Raw genomic sequence first — 18173 nt, 5'->3', positions numbered from 1 at the left:
ACTCGCAAGCAAATGCGCGATCTTTAGCAAGTTATGATAGCAATAGCATATATCGGCGAGGATGATAGGCTGATGCAGGACAGTGGAGAGAATACACACATATACATATAGTTCATAGACACATGGCAATGCTGTGGCTCCCGTAGTGTAGCATGCCCGACCATGGGCAGCCGAATGTTTGTTAGGACGAGTTAGGAATAGGCTCCTTGATTTGTTGTTCATCGGTTAGTTTTCATTTTAACTTAGCTTAACGTGGAGGAGCCATCGGCTGGATGTCGCGGTATTGCCCGATAACCGTTCGATCTGCACAAAAGCATGTACATATACCCTAATATCGGTTGATCAGAGTGAATTTAGAGCGTTTAGAGCGGCGGTATATGCGAACACCGACACCCACCAACCGACTTCCGACAACCTAAGTCACCTCAGTCACGTCGTCACTGGGCACTGTTTTGCACGGCAACAATACGAGAAAAAAAAAACAAAATTAGCGCTCTAGATGGCACGGTTCTATTTCCGTTTTGCGCGTGTCTGTGTGTATATCTGTGTTTTAGGTTGCTTGACCATTCAGGCGCGTGTGGCAATGATCTCCTCAAAGCTGGAAAGTAGCTTTACTGAGCGAACCGGGACGGACCTTTGCTGGTCATCAGCATCGCTCGTTCAGCAACCGGAAGCCGCAGTCAAACCAGCCAAAGCCGTTGGCTTTGCGCCCGAACCTGTCGTAATGGAACGTTAGGAGATCGGAAAGATCCGGTGGGCATCAAACCACAAAGCGGAAATAAAGGATCGATGTTGTGAAGCGAACCGGAGGCCCCCATTTGGCGCAGAAGGCCTCTGGGTGTCTCAGCTGCATGTAGTTGACGTTCTTTTTCTAGTGATTTTACGGTGGATCGATCGATGTGCACGTGACACGTTTTCTCGGGACGAAAAATTGTATCGAAATAAAGAAATCAAATATAAACCCAACCGATCGCGTTTGGATTTCCGTTCGTTTGCGGATGTGGACGTCAGGACAGCTACGCCATGATTTTGCTACTCCTCTGTGGAACTTTTTTATTCTTCAGCCGCAAAATAACCCTAATCACCGTCGCTTCGTGTTGCGCTTTAGCTTCACGCCCGTTCCTTCGATAGTGGAGGGTGTCCTTGCGTCCATGCTTCCGCTACGAGCGTCGACGCTGGTCAGCTTGTGTATCTCCGCCTTGGTATCACGCTGTATCGCGGCAATTTGGTTTTTAACGGCCGAATTTCGATATTGGCGTTGATTCAAGGGCGGCTCGTCAGACGGCACCTCATCGAAGATGTCCTTTACGTTCAACATTCGCTTCGTGAAAAACATCTGCGGCGTAATACGCTCGTGCTGTTTCGGACCAAACAGGCTCCCGAGTCCCCAAAGCTCGACTGGGGTCGAAGCTTTAGTGCCGGTTGTGTCCTTCCCGTGCGTTTCCAGCAACCACAGGGCGTTGCGCACCTGCATCCGAAAGAGCTCCGTCTCTTCGAGATTAACGTTCTTGCTCACGTTCAGCATCGTCTCTAGCGGGTTGACGATGTATATCGGACTGTGGTCAGGTTTCAGAATGGTTGACCCAATGTTGAGACTGATCGCACGGTTATTGAAATCGAATTGCGAATAGAACTCGAAAAATTGCACCAACAGTTGCTCCAGCGTAGACTGGTTTTCGCTACGAAACGAGCCGTAGATAAGCGGGTTTTTAAGAAACGCACAGACCCACTCGGGTCCGCCTTCGCCAAAGGCAGCTGTTACGGGAGATGAACCAGTCGGCTGGGAAGCTGCACTTAACTGGATTAGCTTATTGATCGATGGCAGAACTGGGCTGGGTAGTTGCTGTAGGAAATACATGACCAGCATGGTAAGTGAAAAGTTAGTGATCCAGTATCCCGGCGCTTGGTTCGTCAACCCAACTGCCTGTGCCCAACGGCGAATGCAGAAGGTAAGCGGACGAACACGCGCATCCAGCTGTCCAAACAGAAACAAGAGTTCCGACATGTAAACCCCGGCCGTGTTGTTCATCGTAAGGTCAATCTCGAGATCAAGGTGCTCGTGGTGGTACTTTACTATAGGTACGCGTGCCTTAAGTATCCGCCGTACGCTGTTAACACCCGGCAGGAACAATTGCAGAACGTCACCGATCGATTCTAGCTGTCGCTGTACTTGTGTGCGTTCGTTGGGATTCGTTGCTTTCGTGTGGTAAACGAGACGAGAGTTCCGATCTGACGGATCATTCGAGCGAGAATCCAGATCCAGTATAACATCAAGGTCGCATCCCATTCGACCGTATCCGTTAACGGACGAGCCAAACGGATGGGCTACAGCCTGCGGGAACATTCCCTGCAAAGAAGATTCCAACTGACGGACGGCCAGAAATCGTAATCGCTTCCCAAGGTCGTTTAGTTTCGTGGCGCGATGCATTATCGTCACTTGGTCGTCTATGCTTTCTGCTGCGAAAAGCAACCCATTCAGTTCTGCGTCATCGATCGGTTGCGTTCCGTTCACTAGAGCGAGTGAACGCTTTGGTTGATCCTGTGCCACAAGCTTTGGTTTCGGTCCAGTGCGAAACCATAGAAAGATCGATCTCGCACGGACACCGGGTCGCTCGGAACTAAACACCCCGGATTGCATGGCTGCATCCGCCTGATCTGAGCTAGCAAACTCCAGCAGAATATAGTGGCAGTCGTCATCACCGTCCCCGTCCACCCGGTAGTGGTAGGATCTTTCGATTTCACCGAACTGTGAGCAGTACTGGAACAACTCGTTATACGATCGCTCGGAGCTCACTTGGACTAGGATGCTGCGTCTCGCTTCCGCCCGCCTAGCGGAAAGCATCGTGTCAAAAGTTTGTACATTGGCTACAACAAAAAGGAATACAATGCAGTTACTTAGGGGTGCATTTATTACTCACGTTTCTGTTGCTTTACCACTGCAATACCGAACCGGCAAGGATGTGTGTAGAAAACGTTGTCGACCGGAAGACGGCTGAAGCACCCGGTGCATGCGTTCGAGCCCTGCGATCACGCGTTTTACGTGTACCGTTGTGCGGTATATATGCAACATCGTGGAAGCGGTGCTTGTAGCAACCCGAGTCCACCGAGGGACAGACACCGGCGAATTTTTAGCTTATTTAAACCATATAATTACCGAAACAACACTGTTCTTTCTGTTACATGATGTGTGTTTGCTGTCAAAACTCTGTACCCACAAACGTCAACATGGTATAAAGGTTAGGCAGCTTTCGTGCCAAAAAATTGCATAAACTGTAAACGGAACATATGTTTTCAAGTGGTTGAACTTATGTTATATAAAATAAAACAATGATTTACAATTTTAAACAAATTAACAAATTATGCAGTTATTCAAAATGAATGAATCAAATTACAAATAACTTGTATACGACTATTTTCACAGGGTTTTATTTACAACTGCCCGTCTCTAGGCCTGCTGTCAAAAACACCGTACCATGCTGCATTGTTTATCGTAACAAAATCCACTCCGGCTGATACAGTGTTTGCCACATGCACCTAAGTTGTGAAGTGAAATAAACTATCTGTTAGCGATATTTGTGAGCAATGAAAGAAAAAAAGAAACTGAACGGCTCGGTGAGTAAACCGAATGGCGGCAACATGGCACCTGGTGCATCGAAACAATCCTCCGGGGAGCAATCCAGTAATGGCAAAACCCCGGCAATGTGGGACGACGATCGGTTTGCCCATCTCATCAACAACCCGCGCTATCATGGCATGCCAAAAGCGAAGAAGACGGTCAAAATTGATAGCCGATTCAAGGCAATGTTCGATGATGAACGGTTTAGCCAGAAAGCTTCGATGGATAAGTACGGCCGGAAGATCAAGAAATCGGACACGGATATGTTACGGAAGTTTTACCATCTCGATTCCGAAGAAGAAGACGAGGAAGCGGCGCAACGTGAGCGTGAACGGGAAGAACGTGCCCTGGAAGGACGAACCAGAAGTGTTTCCGATTCCGATAGCGACGTTGGGCTTGCGTTGACAGAGGAGGAAAAGAAAACGTCCATTTCGAGCACCGTGAAAAATCGGCTCAAGAACGCTGATGTCGATTTTGCACGTGGTGAGGGCTTGCTACAGTCCGACAGTTCCTCCGACGATGGTTCGGAAGACGACGAAGAGGAGGAAGATGTGTTCATCGAGCACGTCTGGGGGGAGTTGGACGCAGAAGCCGAAAGGACAGACGAATCTACGAAACGATTAGCTGTTTGCCATATGGACTGGGATCGAATACGTGCGGTCGATGTCATGGTTCTACTCAGCTCCTTTTTGCCACCAGGATCGGCCATAAAGAGCGTAACGGTGAGTAAAATCATCGCATGAACATACCTCCACGATATGTGCTAACTTTCGTTCTCTTACAGATCTATCCATCGGAGTATGGAAAGCAACGCATGAAGGAAGAAGAGGAACGTGGACCACAGGAGCTTACCTCACACACGGTCGAAGACTCCGAGGAGGAAGAAGAAGATGACGATGTGCAAAAAGAGCGATTGCGAGAATACCAGATGAACCGGTTGAAGTATTACTATGCGGTCGCGGAGTGTGATTCGGTGGCAACGGCAGACAAAATTTACAAGGAGTGCGACGGCATCGAGTACGAGAGTACGGCGAATAAGCTTGACCTACGGTTCATTCCGGACGACATGGAGTTTGACGAGGAGCCGAAAGACCACTGCACCGAGCTGCCGGAGGTGGGCAAGTACGTGCCTCGAATCTTTGCCACAACGGCACTCCACCAGGCTAAAGTTGAACTGACCTGGGACGAGAACGATCTGGATCGCAAAGAGTTCAACGAGAAGCTGCGAGACGGAAAATGGGCCGATCTTCCGGAATCCGAGCTGAAGAAGTACGTCGTGTGTTCGAGCAGCGACGAGGAAGGCGAAGACAGCGTCAGTCGGAAGTCCAAGCGACCGTTAGTGTTACTGCGGCCTCCCACGAGTAGCAACGAATCGGAGCCAGAAGAGGGAGACGATAGTGGGTCCGATGGGGAGTTAAAAGGTCCTCGCAAGGAGGATATGATTGCGAAGTATAGGGCACTGCTGAACGATATCAAGGAGCAGGAGCAGACGCAAGAGAACGATAACATCGGAATGGAGTTCACGTGGAAGGTTAACGGCAAGGACGACGAAGCACCCAATGGATCGGTGGAAAGTTCGGACGATGAGCGAACAGCGACCAAATCAGAAGATGTGAATCCCTTCGAAAAGATATTGCTTAAGAAAAAGGAGAAAAACAAACGCCGGAAGGAGTTGAAGAAGCGCCGCAAACGAGGGGAACTGGAAGGACCTGACGGAAAAGCCGAAGATGACAGCTCCGAGGATGATGTACCGTACGGGGTGGACCTGAACGATCCGTTCTTTGCCAGTGCGTTCAACGAGAAGGAGTTTGATGTAAGCGGTAAAAAGAAATCCAAGCAGAAGGACCGCGAGGCGATCAAAAAAGCCAAGGAGGAAGAGGAACGTGAAGCGGAAGAGAGTGCCCGCCGGCGGGCGGAGCTGGAACTGATGTTAGACGATGGGCAGGACAATCGTGCACACTTCAACCTCCGCGCTATACAGGAGCGTGAAATCGATCTAAGTACCGTGTCCAAATCGAAGAGACGTCACCTGCTCAAGAAGAGTCGAAAACAGATCGAGGAGGCGCGCTCCAGCAAAGCGGCAGCGGATGATTTCGAGGTCAACGTGGAGGATTCGCGTTTCAGTGCGATCTACTCGAAGGCGGACTATAACATCGATCCGACTAATCCGGCGTTCAAGAAAACGAAGGCGATGGATCGTTTGATCGAGCACAAACTTCGCAAACGGCAACTCGCAGAGAACGATGCACGAGAGGGTAGTGAAACGATACCTAGCGAGGGGCAGGACTCAAAGATGCGACGAAAGGACGTCTCAACGACCTTGCTGGTGAAAAGCATCAAGAGGAAAATTAAAAACAACGCCTAGAGCGAGTTTCAAGAACAAGATCGGTCGGATGCATTGTGATTTGTTAATAGAATAGCCGATTGCAGTGTTTTGCATAAGGCGTTTCAATAAAAGTGTAATAAAGTTGGTAAAACCCAGTATCACGTTTAGCGTTATGTTCTCGCAACCGTTTTGTACATGTTACCAGTAAAAAAGATACTCCTATGAGGTTCCTTATCTACGGGACATGCAAACAGCTCTCTGATGCTAGAAGCTATTTACGCGGGTGGCCGATACACTCAATGCTCTACTGTAGACAATACTTTTATAGATATACTGTAGATATTTGACTACATTTGGTCTTTTCGTTAATTTCCGTCATTTGGGATCGGCCGGTTCGACGCCTTGTTTCGGACAGGCTTCCATTTCATCGATCATACCTCTGTAAAGCGCGGCAAGTTTCTCGGATGCTCTGCAAACACTTCCGCCGCCACGCTGCTTCTGATGCTCCTGTCGGTTGATGTCTCCGACACAAATCCACCCACGGGTCCGTTCGTCATCAGACACTTCGTTAACGGCCCACTTCGAGTGATCCTTCAACGAGGAGAATCGATCCTGTGGACCAACCGTTACCTCGCGAACATTCAACACACTGTGTCTGCGGCCGGTACACTCACTCGGTAGATTGCCGGCTCCATGTTGCCAGGTTTCGACTAGCAAACCCACGTCTAACGAAGGCGCAATCCAATCGGCGTACAGTTCCTTACCGAAGCTGCGACTTTTGGCAAACGTTTCGAAATCGACGCCCGCACGTGATTTGATCGTTTTCTGACTGTAAAATGGTGGCGATTTATCTGCCGGTGCCATACGTGCCACTCGGTCCAGCGTCGGGAAGTGGCCAGCAAGGTCAGCGGGTACGTTGGACGAGTACACGGTCACTTCGTTCATCAGCAGCTGGTGGGCCACGGTTTCCATCTGCGAAGCGTCGAGTGAGACGCACAGGAAGCTTTGTCCGTATAGCATGCCGGTGTGTGGATAGCTATAATCGCTTCCGATAGGTGGAGGAAACTTTGGAACCGAGTGCACCAACCAGAAACCCGTAGTACCATCCGTACTGACCACCCCCTTAGTGTGGCCACGTTCGAAATCGACCGGCCCGTTTGCGGGTTCATCGTTGTACATGATCGTCAAAATGGCGCCCGAATGTTTTCCCGTTGCCAAAGCGATCGTTCTGCCGGGTGCACTGGAGGACTGATTCACGTCATAACGCGCGGAATGCCACTGCAACGGCACACCCGGTGCACCAGCTTCATCCTTGGATGTTACGTACGCGTATCGCAACCCGTTAGATGGGGAATCGCGCTGTGACGATTCCTTCGGAAGTTTATACAGATAGTACCTGCCATTGGAAGTACAAACTAATTAGCAACGAATGCAGTAAGGATGCAACAAATTGCCACCGTCGTGCTTACCAATCCACCGGTTCACCAGATTCTCCACGGCAGCTCAGGGTTTCGTCGCGAGACGGTATTTGTCCGATGGAGCATTTAGCGACAATCGACACGATTAGGAACGTTAAATGAACTTTGGAAATCATTCTACTGCAAGCGTCCATGTACCGATCCCTCCGTTATATATCTTCTTCTTTCTTCCTTTGTAGATAAACGTTTGTCCTTGAAAGCCTACTGTACCGACATTTCTAACGATGAAGGTACGAATGAGAACGAAAAGTTGAACGAAACTGTCTGCTCCGTGTGGAGATTGTTGTTGTTTACTGATAAAAATAATATTTGCAAACATAAAAAATCAGCAACTTTGCTTCATTCGTCTATTTTTTTGTTTTCGTTGATTGATTGTCTTCAAAATAATTAGATTGTTTTTTTTTATAAATCATTGGTCTACAGATATTTCAAGATTTATACAAAAGATTTGAGTATGAAACGATATACGAAGCTGTTGTTCTACAGACAACCCTCTGTCTGTTCTTTCTAGCTAATCTGTGGCATTCAGAATGTCTTCCTCGATGGTTGGCTTTCTGTGGTTGCGAATGCCAGCTCCGCTCTCTTTTATATGGACATTTCCATCAGCGCAATGATCTCCACGTACACGTTTGACTGCACAGATCGATTTACTCGATCGTTGTTTAAATCCTTGAACTATGTTCTAAAATCATACTTCCCATTACAGAGAGTTAGATAATTTTCCCTTCGGATATTTTGACTCGTGCAAATCTGCTCATTCAAATTAATCACATTAGTACATTTAACATTTCTAACGAATTATCCAGTATATTGTACAATAGGCTTATTTATGCGGTCGTTCGTTTATTACACATTAAAGTTGTCGGTTGCGCTTTGTATGCATCCTCTCATCCACAGCACCATTCGTAGTAGGAGATGGCAGCATCGCTACCACTGCACTCTACAGTATCTATTTTCCCATGAAGAATCGTGATTGAATGCACAGTGCGCTATCTATGTATAAAAAAAAGTTCCAACAAAACTAAGAGCGCCTGGAAAACTACACGACCCGATTCGGGCCGGAAATCACCACAACAGTGGACACAACGGGAAAAAAATGAAAGCGGCAGGGAACCATTATTGCAAGGTGTGCATGGAGTATGTTTCACCATTCAATTTTGCGTGTTTGTACAAGTTTGTAAAATCTCGTTCGTGCTCGTCCGTTGACTCGTGCCGTTCCGTATTTTCGCTACCCAGTTCGCTTCGCATCTAAGATAGCGTCGTTTTGAACTCTTCGAATTGGGATGTCACACATTTTTACAATCAAACATAAAGGCCACGTTTGCGCCTGGAGCAAACGCCACCACAGCCAGATGCGGACACGTGGCGTGACCAGCGGACAGAGCGTGCTCCCTTACATCGTTTTGTTCTTAAGTGCAGCAGTGCCCGATTTCGACGCTGTCGATGGAGATACCGCTTCCGTGGCCGTCGTTGCTGTTCCCTCTCCAGCTCCCGCACTGTTAATACTGGCATTTTTCTTACGTTCCTCCACCACCTTCTGCAGGGCGTCCGCATCGATAATGGTCGTACCGTCGGCGAGCTGTCGACGAAAGGGCGTGAAGCAAAGGCAAACGAATGAAAACAGACACTAGTATATCGCTAAAACATGCACAAAATTCACACGCATGCTGGTCAGTAGACGAGGAACGGCTTTGGCTTATGATAATTAATGAAACACAAACGTTGCTCGAAGCCCACGCTAAAGGGCTGCAAATCACATTCTCATGCGGAGAACTAACACGGGACGAGCTCCAAGAGCTTCGATTAGCCGAACGGAGTGTCTCCATGCAACCGACACCATTCGATCAGGGACAGAGGGTCATAGAAAACAGAGGTAGAAGCTATTCAGTTACATTTCATTTCGGAGGAGCTGCGTTGGATGACGAGGACGCTGATGAAGAGGAGGGAGGCCGCGGCGACGATGAAGGTGACGGCGGTGGCGGCGGCGTTGGTAGCTGAGGCATAGTATCAGAACTGACCTGATTGGATGCGACGGGCGATGGGGACGGTGGCGATAGTGGTGGCGGAGCCAGGGAACTCAGATCCGTGGCTTTATCTGTAAGCTCGAGCAACTTTTCCTTCTCTTTTTCCTTCTGCTCTTTTTGCTTTTCTTTGGCTTCCAGGCTCTTGGAAAGCGCCTTCTCGATCTTATCCTCCGCCTCGAGTTCTTCCTCTTTGTCGAGCAGCTCGATCAGCTCGTCCACCTGCTTCGCGTTTAGTTTCACGTTTTCCTTGCCGATTGTTTCGATGACCTAACCACACAAGATCAGCAAAATATTAGTATCAGCACTGAGGATATCTATCTGGCTAATCTCGCAACGATAGTACGCTACAATTGCTTACCTTCAACACATCCTCCACCTTGATCTGACCATCCTGATCGTCATCGATCTTTCCGAGAATTTTCGAAATCTGGTCTAACCGCGAATCGTCGGTAACATTTTTGATCTAGATATAAAAATTAGCACAAATCACATCCAGTTGTCTCAAGTCAGCGATGGCACTTTTCTTACCTTTTTGATGGCAGACATCAGTTCGTCTATCCGCACCAGTTCCTCGTCGGCAGCGGGTGAAATCGGCTGCTCTTCACTTTGTCCAGCCGCATGCACCTGCTCTTTCAGCCGCTTTTCTTTTCGCTCCAGATCGGTCAGTACCGTGTCCATTTTGTTGATCATCGAGTTGACCTTCTTGAACAGCAGCTTCGCAGCTCGCGATTCTTTCACCTGTACTTCCTGCTGATTGCTGGAGGCAGTGACGACCTATACGAGCACACATAGCACAGGAAAACGGTGTTTGAGTTTGTTATTCGTTTCGGGCTTACGAAGCACGTGCTGACTTACCTCATGTAGTTCCTGCACATCCTCCTGGTAATCCGCGATTTCTTCTTTCAGGTCCCGTATTTCTTCCTTCTCCACTAACAACGATTTCTTGGTTTTGCTTAGCGTTCCAAGAGCATCGCCCAGCACCTCCAGATCCTTGCTGGAAAGCTCCTCAACCGTGTGCGGCTGTGGTGGGATCTGATCGAGCACAATCGTCCTAGCAGGTGCAGGAGCAAAAATGACCTCGGGCTGTTCCACAGCTTCGGCTGGCTTGGCGCTGGCTTCCGCAGTCTTGCCATCGGCCATCAGTACGGGAGCTCCATCCACCAGCTCCTGTTGCTCTTTTTGCTCCTTCTGCTTTTCCTTTTCTTCCTCGCGCTCTTCCTTGATTTTGCGCTCCTCTTCCTTGATAACCTCTATCTTTGTCTTATTGTCGATCTTACCCTCACGCTCACCAATGGCCGCCTTCGTCACGGTAGCCACAGAATCGGGCAAGGACGAAATAGTTGCCTTAAGCTTGTCGCTCGTCGTAATGTTCTCGGGCAGCATAAGCGCCCGAGAAAGCAACAGCAACGACGGCGGGACCTTTTCGTTCAGGCTCAAATTGATCCACTCCTGCAGCTGCGTCTTAAGTCGCTCCTCGGAGGCACCGTAGGCTCGCATACCACGCGCCCTGCAAGCTGCCTGAAGCTCGGACAAATTTAACGACTGAATGCCCTCCTTCTGGATCGTGCGATCATCGGCCGCGAGATTGCGAAGCTTAAGTCGAAGCTGGAACCGCAGCAAATTGGACGTTCCGATCGGAGACACTTCGAGCACGCGACATAGCGCCTGCAGCTGTTGGCGGGTCAACGAGTCCAGCGTAATTTCATCCTCAAACAGTTTGGAAAACTTCAGAATCTCCTCGTTGGACATCGTGAAATTCTCCGTCGTTCGGACGCGGGTGAAAAACTCGCTGAAATCCTTGGCAGCCTGCGATCGGTGTTCCTTGTTCTGTACCGCCATGTCGTCGAGTGTCTTCTGCAGGAACTTGGCCATCTCGAGCTTCACCTTCAGGTTCTGTTTGATCTTGTCCTCTCGCTCGGTGGCAGTCTGGAAGGTAGACGGCAGCATGCCCGGGAACAGCTTGATCGCGAGCGGCAACAACAGCTCCATGAAGGGCACGATGATGAACACCGAAAACGGCACCAACCGGAACAGATCCGAGGTCGTCCGGATAAGCAACCGGTGCTCGCGGCGGGTTAGCGTTTTCCCGTTAAGTACGCGCCACAGCAGCTTCCGGCTGATATTGATGTCAATAAATAGCAATCGAAAACCGTGATAGTAGTGCACTAGCTCGGCCCAGATGCGTTGTTGGAGCGTTTTCTTCACCACCGGAGCGGTCGCAACGACGGCCGCCGGAGGAATCTGTGACTGTTGCTCTGCGCTAACCGACGAACTGGGTGGACTCGAAGCAGAGACACTGTCAGTTGGTAATTTCGCCGCAACCGTAGCAGCCGGTGCAGCTCCTCCGGGAACCGCAACATTCCCGGCACCATTGGCTAGCTGCTGCTGCTGTTGTTGTTGTTGCTCCTTTTCCTTCTTCTTCAACGTTTGTACCGTTACTTCTACCTTAGAGGATGGCTGGTCCCGAAGCCAGCTAGTCGTGGAAATGCATCGAATGGTTTGTGGCGTAGCGGTCCGGCTGCTACTCCCAAATCCAACGGCATCGAGCGAAGGCAAACCGCCAGTACGAGCCCCAACTGGTGTCCAGCATCTACTGTTGGGGCCGCTACTGAACATTGTGTGCGGTATAAACAAGCCATCGTACTGTGCACTTATCAGACCAATGGGATGTTTCGATCGGTAACTGGCGAATCTAACCCGGACGTTAGCTGTAACAAAGCAAGACGAAAAATACATCATTAAACATATGATCATCTAAACCGAAGAATCTATTGAGTTGACACCGATGCCGTCAATCATTTCTGCATCCTTAATGAAAAAATCCCCCTACCATCGTCTTACCAAGGTGCACTGGTACGGAAAAATGACCTAGTACGATCATTGCCATCATCGTACGGCTAGTGTTTATAGTACGTATTCGAGAAATCAATCGGCAATGACGAAATGATGCTGCAGCCAATCTTGCGGAACGTGTATAAGTGGCACCTTTGATAACAACCGTGCAATCCACACAAACGCGTACATCAATCTCCCGGGAGTTGTGGGGCCAACAGGTGAAAGTCCGTCTCCCGTTGTTCGCAGGTCGCGTTCGACTTTTGCTACACACAATTTAAAACGTGCCTGATCCTAGTGTTCGATCTTCGAATCAGCGAGCAACTCACACGCTCAATGGACAAATGCCAAAAATAAGGGTTGGACTAGTGGCCACTTTAGCGTGATTTTAGCTACACTTTTCGTTCCCGTCCAGGGACACCAAGCCGCCAAACAAAACAGGACACGACGCCGCGACACACGACGTTCGACTACTGACGGTGGACTTGAGAAACCGAGCGCCGGATACCCATCGGTTCGTCCGTTGCGGACGTGAACCTGGCTTTTAGCGTCGATGACTAGACAGTTGGACGACTGGCGGGCCCGTCTCGGATTCAGAGCGATGATTATATGCTGGTGGTGGTAAATCCTGTACCTAGCCGATCATCGTTTTTATTTATATTCTATTTCCGCGAGTCGGCCTCGCGAGTCGGATTTCTCCCTTTATCTTGGGAACAGTCCTAGCAGACAGGGTAGGGTGAGCTAAATGACATCTTTCATGACTGTTCTGCGACCGTGCACAATGTGATCACATTGATTGCCTTCGAAAGCCTAGCTACCCATTCTGGGAGCAACGTTCTGTACCGCTATGGAGACTAGCAACATCAGCCGCCTTTTAGAGGTGGGTTAAAATTAACCTTGACTATTACTGGGCCGTTATCAACGGTCATTATCAACACACGCTGTGATATCTCCCCGACCGTGTGTCTGGTTTCCATTGCGTGAAATGGTTCGATAACAATGTTCACCTCTCGCAGAAATCCATTTGTTGATCGGTTCACTTCTCCGTCGTCTATCTCAACAGGCGGAAGATGTGACTCACAGAAACAAAAGTGGTTCGATTAGGCGTGTGCGATCGATTATCATATGTCCGGTGTGAATGTATAAAGTAAGCTTTTTTTATATTTGAAAAAAAAAACAATTTTAAACAAACGGTTCCAATTTGCGTCACAACCGGTTGCGGCGGCTACTTCATTCGACTTTGCGGTTACTTTTACCGGCCCATTTCGCTCCACTCGTCGCAGACTTAACGTCGTCGTATACGTCGTTGTCGTGTGAGTATTTAAAAGTACGCATGCGAGCGACGGCCGATTTAAAAAACCAACCACTTAGTATGGAACGTGGCCCACGATGTTCTTTCAACGACATTCTGGGTCACAAGTTCAACGTTCTCCCGTGCCGGGCAGCAGAACGACTGTACCACGATGGGTAGTTTCAACAAGCCAACTCGATCGTACGACGTACAGATAGCAGGAACAACGTGCATCATGCATTAAAAGCCTCCAACGAAGGTCATGGATGATAGTTAGCCAGCACGCTTGCATGGTGCTTGTCTGTTTTTCACCGTGATAAAGGTACGTTCAGAGCCAGTGTACGATGGGATCAACTCAAACTCGATCAGTAGGAACCATCTGGCGATCGTGTGGGGCGACAGAGATGGGACAAACATGCGCTAACAGCGTGCTAGGGGGGAAAACATCCGCTCTCATCCACTTTCGCTTCGAAAACGCTAACAGCTGATCGTGGGCCAACACCGAATGCGAATGTGGTGGTGACGCTTCCGAGCGGCATTTTCCTACGATCGCTTTTGCCGCGATGCTTGTACAAAGGCACGATCGCGAAATCCCCTATTGACCGCGAATGAGGCTAAACATCACGATACCGATGATGGGTGGAAACTGCCTGCGATTGTCTGTGTATGAATGCTGTCCCTTCCTCTCGTTGCTTGATCAATCCCGCAAAGGGCTTGATCGTCCGATGTTTCCGTCGCACACGCGCAGCTACATAGGGGAACAGGTAGTGAAGAAAGTAAAACAAACGCGGGTTTGCTGTAAAGTGGCGAAAATGGAACAAAAACATCAAGCATCATCAGCATTGATGATCGCGACATGAACCCTCGGGATGACGTTTAAAATTTATCGCTATCACGTTTAAATTTTCGAAAGGCGCTGTATTGGTGGCGATGATTGATGCGAAAGGTTTGCTAACATCGATCGTACCATTTTTGGCATATGATCAAGCATTTGTTTCTATTTTGCATATGAACATCAATAAAGATTTGTTTCCGTAATACGAAAATATTATTTAGTTCGAACACGCAGAACGGTAAACCGCACTGAACACGTTGTTGTTATATGATGTTTTGTACATTTTTGTGTTGATTTTTCAGTAACATGTGTTGAACACTCATCCTTCCTAATTTATCGTATAAGCTGAATCGAATCAGAATCGTGTAAGCTGAAGTTTAATAACTATTTAGAAGACATGTCCTGCTATTTACCAACAGACCTGTATAGTCAAAAAACATGGTGTTCTCGTTTTTTATGCTTTCTGTACATGTTTTGCTGGTTTGAGGCAACTTTGCGAATACGGCTATCATTCTATTCGCGCAACATCCACCCCCAGTCCATCTGTTCCGGGTCGAAAACCGGTTTTGGTGCAAATCAATTTTCACCGAGTTTTGTTTTGCGAGAGATTACCTGCTGCTGGTTTTGCTCTCTATCGCCGCATGAATAATCTCGTGCACGAATTTGCCCGTGACGATGGCGCATTACATCATCCTTAGGGGGGAATTGACAAGGAGATTTTTGGTACCACTCAATATGTTCATACGATCCACTGCATATGATGAAACATGTCGATCACGAACATAATTCCGCGATCACACGCGGATTCCCCAACGAAGCAACACGTCTGTTCTAAGCAGTTTGTCTGTTAGAATGATACACGGACTGTGGCGGCACGTGTTAGGAGGACAAAGTTCAGCGCCGTCCCTCTCCCTTGTACGAACGGTAAACTGCTTCGCTAGCTCGAAAAAGGGCCTACGCCAAGAAAAAACGAAATCGAACCTGGCCCCATATGAACTTGACCGACTCTAGCGTCCGGCCCTATCCGTCGCGTGTTGCGTGCGTGTGCAAACTCGAACCCAGTGCCGGTTATTTTCGGTAGCGTCACCCTACACGGTTGATAGAGAAGTATTTCATCAACCACTTGGCGCCCATGATTCGGTCCCAGGCGAGACAGGGCCACCCGAAACCAAAGGGCGCACTTCATGCGCGAAACGTCCACTTTCGATGCGTTGTTTACGTAATAAAACTACGCGAATAAGACTCGGAATGACCATCGCTTCCGAAATGTATTTCTATCTACGTGACGTACCGTTGGCCCGCATAACCCTGGCTATTGGTACTTACAGTGTACGTTCCGGTAGCACCGGTTCATGCTTAACAGCTGACTTTGGTTTCTTAACAGCAGACTCATGATTCACTGTGATTCGTTCAACTTGCCACAGATTTTAAGACGTATTGCACTTCACTTCACGTGTTAGTTTACTATTTGCGCGCGCAATCACCACGATTGCACTACAAAAGCCCCGCGACCGACAAACACGATGTAAATTTAATCTCCGATACGTCGTCGGCACGAATTTTGCAGTGAAGAAAAGATGACTTCACACTGAAGTAATTTTGTTTTCCGAAACGTAATCGAACGTTGCTGCACTGGACGCTCAGTGGAGGCGTTGCCTGTTCGCGACGCCGGTGTTCGCGATCCGTATTTCTGATGATGAAATGTTTTTTCGGGAGACAACGAAGGAAATGCTTTCCATTTCCTCTAAAATAAATAGGGAAAATCTTGCAGACGGGGTAATCTAAAGATTTTGCGTAAATGACAGGTCACTTTTATTGGTGTCAAATATGAGGTTGGCTCGTCGGGTGCTGTCATTTTACGCGTGCGTTGAGAAGAAGATGGGAGCGCGTAAATTTTCTGGCAGTTAAACTAAAGGTTTGAAATTGAATTATGATAACAGTATTGTGTTAATATAAGTTAGTATTAAAATAAAGTAATCTTTTTGAAGTCTGTATCTGACATCATGTAACAGAATCGAACAAAAACGCAAATTTTCTTGTTTGTTTTGCTTAGCAAGTACTGAATGAAAATACGGTCATTTTTAGAAATGGTCAACTCATTAAATTAATGCCGGTAAACGTATATATTTTTAGTTGCGATATTTGTGTATCACTAATTTCGGCTGTTTGACCAACGCATCATTGCTATAAATACTTCCCAGTTTTTGGTCTTTCATGCTTCCTTTGACCACGTGGACGTCTTAAAAATACTCAGTGGTGCCGATAATCCCGGTTGTCCCGATAAGCTGTTGTTCCATCATCCTTTCAGGGATCCGTAACACCATTGTATATCCTTAATTACTGCACCATCCCTTGTTGAATATAGGATAGACCAATTTTTGACTCCGTTTTAAATTGAAAATCTAGTAAATGCCATCTGTATTAAAAAGTTTAATAAGTATACGCATGTTTAATTGTTTGAGTACGATGCAAATAAAGCAATAATAATGATTATAATAATTGCTTATAACATCGGCTTATAAAAAGAGCACTAGTTTTTAAATGGTTCTAATTCGTTTCCAATGATAATATGTAAAAAATATTTCGAATGGAGGAAACTTAAAAGCTCAAACGTCATAACCCAATAATGTTCTTAAACGAGCTAACCTGCTATCCACCAACGATGAAGATAAGTTTGTTTACATCAATCTTCCGGCTATTAAACAACGTTTCTCTTGTTATTTGTATAATAAATCACTCATTTTAAATATTTAAAAACCATATTCTGCACATAAGTGGCGTCGGTGACGATTGCCGAAGTGTCCTACGATGGATAACCCTTTGTTTGGCACCGCGCACATGCTGTATGAGGTAGATAGTAAGTAAACCGGCTATGCCTATGTTGTTCACTATCATCGTATTCTGATTGATGTATTTTGGCTACAGAAAAACTTATGGTACTTCTACACGACGGTAGGACGCTGATCGGTTATCTGCGAAGTGTGGATCAGTTCGCCAACCTGGTGCTTCACCGCACCATCGAGCGGATACACGTTGGGAACGAGTATGGCGACATTCAGCGAGGTGTAGTAATTATCCGCGGCGAAAACGTGGTGCTATTGGGGGAAATTGTAAGCATGCAAGTAACGTACTGGTAGAGATGGCTTATGTAGTTAAGTATTGTGCTCGTTTCAGGACCGTGAAAAGGAAAGCAGTCTTCCTCTGAGGGAAGTCTCCGTCGACGACATCCTAGATGCGCAGCGACGTGAGCAGGAGGCTAGACAGGAAAAGCATCGGCTGGTCGCAAAGGCACTGAAGGAGCGGGGGCTCAACATGAATTCCGAGATGGCTCAGGATGAGTTTTAGTGATGTCTTTTTTGTCAAAATTGACTGCCGAAATGATGATATACTATACTACATGTGGACTTACTTTTTTAATTTTTAAATATCATCTTAAATTGACTTCGCGAGTACGTTGTTTTATTGAAGGTGAATATTGAAACGGTAACACTTTACATTTAACGTAGATAGTCTGTTTTATTTCCGCCCAAGGGATTCTACCTTTAGTTGCTTCAATTGATGCTATGATTAAAAGTCCTTTTATAGTTAGACTTTTTTTTTGCCTGACAACATATACCGCGTCGGCTAGTCTTCGTTGAAGTTTCTGCTGTTATAGTTGCTGGAAACCTATTTGAGTATCATGTCCAAAGTAAAATATGCACTTTGCATACGTGTCCTTATTCATCAAATATAGTATATATCCTTATCTATGTGCCTGCTACCATCAACAGG

At 47.5% G+C, this 18173-nt stretch overlaps 5 protein-coding genes across 5 annotated transcripts; 2 read left to right on the top strand and 3 right to left on the bottom strand.

The window, feature by feature from the left end:
• Window positions 1–932: 932 nt before the first annotated feature.
• On the bottom strand, window positions 933–3070 carry LOC128722194 (poly(A) RNA polymerase, mitochondrial). Its single transcript, XM_053816040.1, has 2 exons — window positions 2935–3070; window positions 933–2865 (listed from the first exon to the last, which is right to left on the bottom strand). Exons 1-2 carry the CDS (start codon window positions 3068–3070, stop codon window positions 1082–1084), a joined length of 1920 nt encoding a protein of 639 aa, XP_053672015.1. The 3' UTR covers window positions 933–1081.
• Window positions 3071–3608: 538 nt separating this feature from the next.
• LOC128732206 (ESF1 homolog) lies at window positions 3609–6050 on the top strand. The gene is made up of 2 exons (XM_053825377.1): window positions 3609–4338; window positions 4401–6050. The coding sequence occupies exons 1-2, from the start codon at window positions 3637–3639 to the stop codon at window positions 5979–5981; spliced, it is 2283 nt and encodes a 760-aa protein (XP_053681352.1). The 5' UTR covers window positions 3609–3636; the 3' UTR covers window positions 5982–6050.
• A 267-nt stretch (window positions 6051–6317) lies between these two features.
• On the bottom strand, window positions 6318–7536 carry LOC128720563 (deoxyribonuclease-2-alpha). Its single transcript, XM_053814240.1, has 2 exons — window positions 7412–7536; window positions 6318–7338 (listed from the first exon to the last, which is right to left on the bottom strand). The coding sequence occupies exons 1-2, from the start codon at window positions 7534–7536 to the stop codon at window positions 6318–6320; spliced, it is 1146 nt and encodes a 381-aa protein (XP_053670215.1).
• A 660-nt stretch (window positions 7537–8196) lies between these two features.
• LOC128730629 (mitochondrial proton/calcium exchanger protein) lies at window positions 8197–15795 on the bottom strand. The gene is made up of 6 exons (XM_053823706.1): window positions 15729–15795; window positions 10300–12152; window positions 9973–10218; window positions 9803–9907; window positions 9451–9711; window positions 8197–8999 (listed from the first exon to the last, which is right to left on the bottom strand). The coding sequence occupies exons 1-6, from the start codon at window positions 15793–15795 to the stop codon at window positions 8814–8816; spliced, it is 2718 nt and encodes a 905-aa protein (XP_053679681.1). The 3' UTR covers window positions 8197–8813.
• A 1415-nt stretch (window positions 15796–17210) lies between these two features.
• On the top strand, window positions 17211–17793 carry LOC128732143 (U6 snRNA-associated Sm-like protein LSm1). The gene is made up of 3 exons (XM_053825312.1): window positions 17211–17259; window positions 17328–17512; window positions 17577–17793. Exons 1-3 carry the CDS (start codon window positions 17211–17213, stop codon window positions 17745–17747), a joined length of 405 nt encoding a protein of 134 aa, XP_053681287.1. The 3' UTR covers window positions 17748–17793.
• The last annotated feature ends 380 nt before the right edge of the window (window positions 17794–18173 follow it).

This window comes from Anopheles nili, chromosome 2 (genome assembly GCF_943737925.1).
Source record: "Anopheles nili chromosome 2, idAnoNiliSN_F5_01, whole genome shotgun sequence".
Lineage (NCBI taxonomy): Eukaryota > Metazoa > Arthropoda > Insecta > Diptera > Culicidae > Anopheles > Anopheles nili.
The sequence above is the reverse complement of the archived record's forward strand: the minus strand, read 5'-3'. Positions and strand labels throughout refer to the sequence as shown.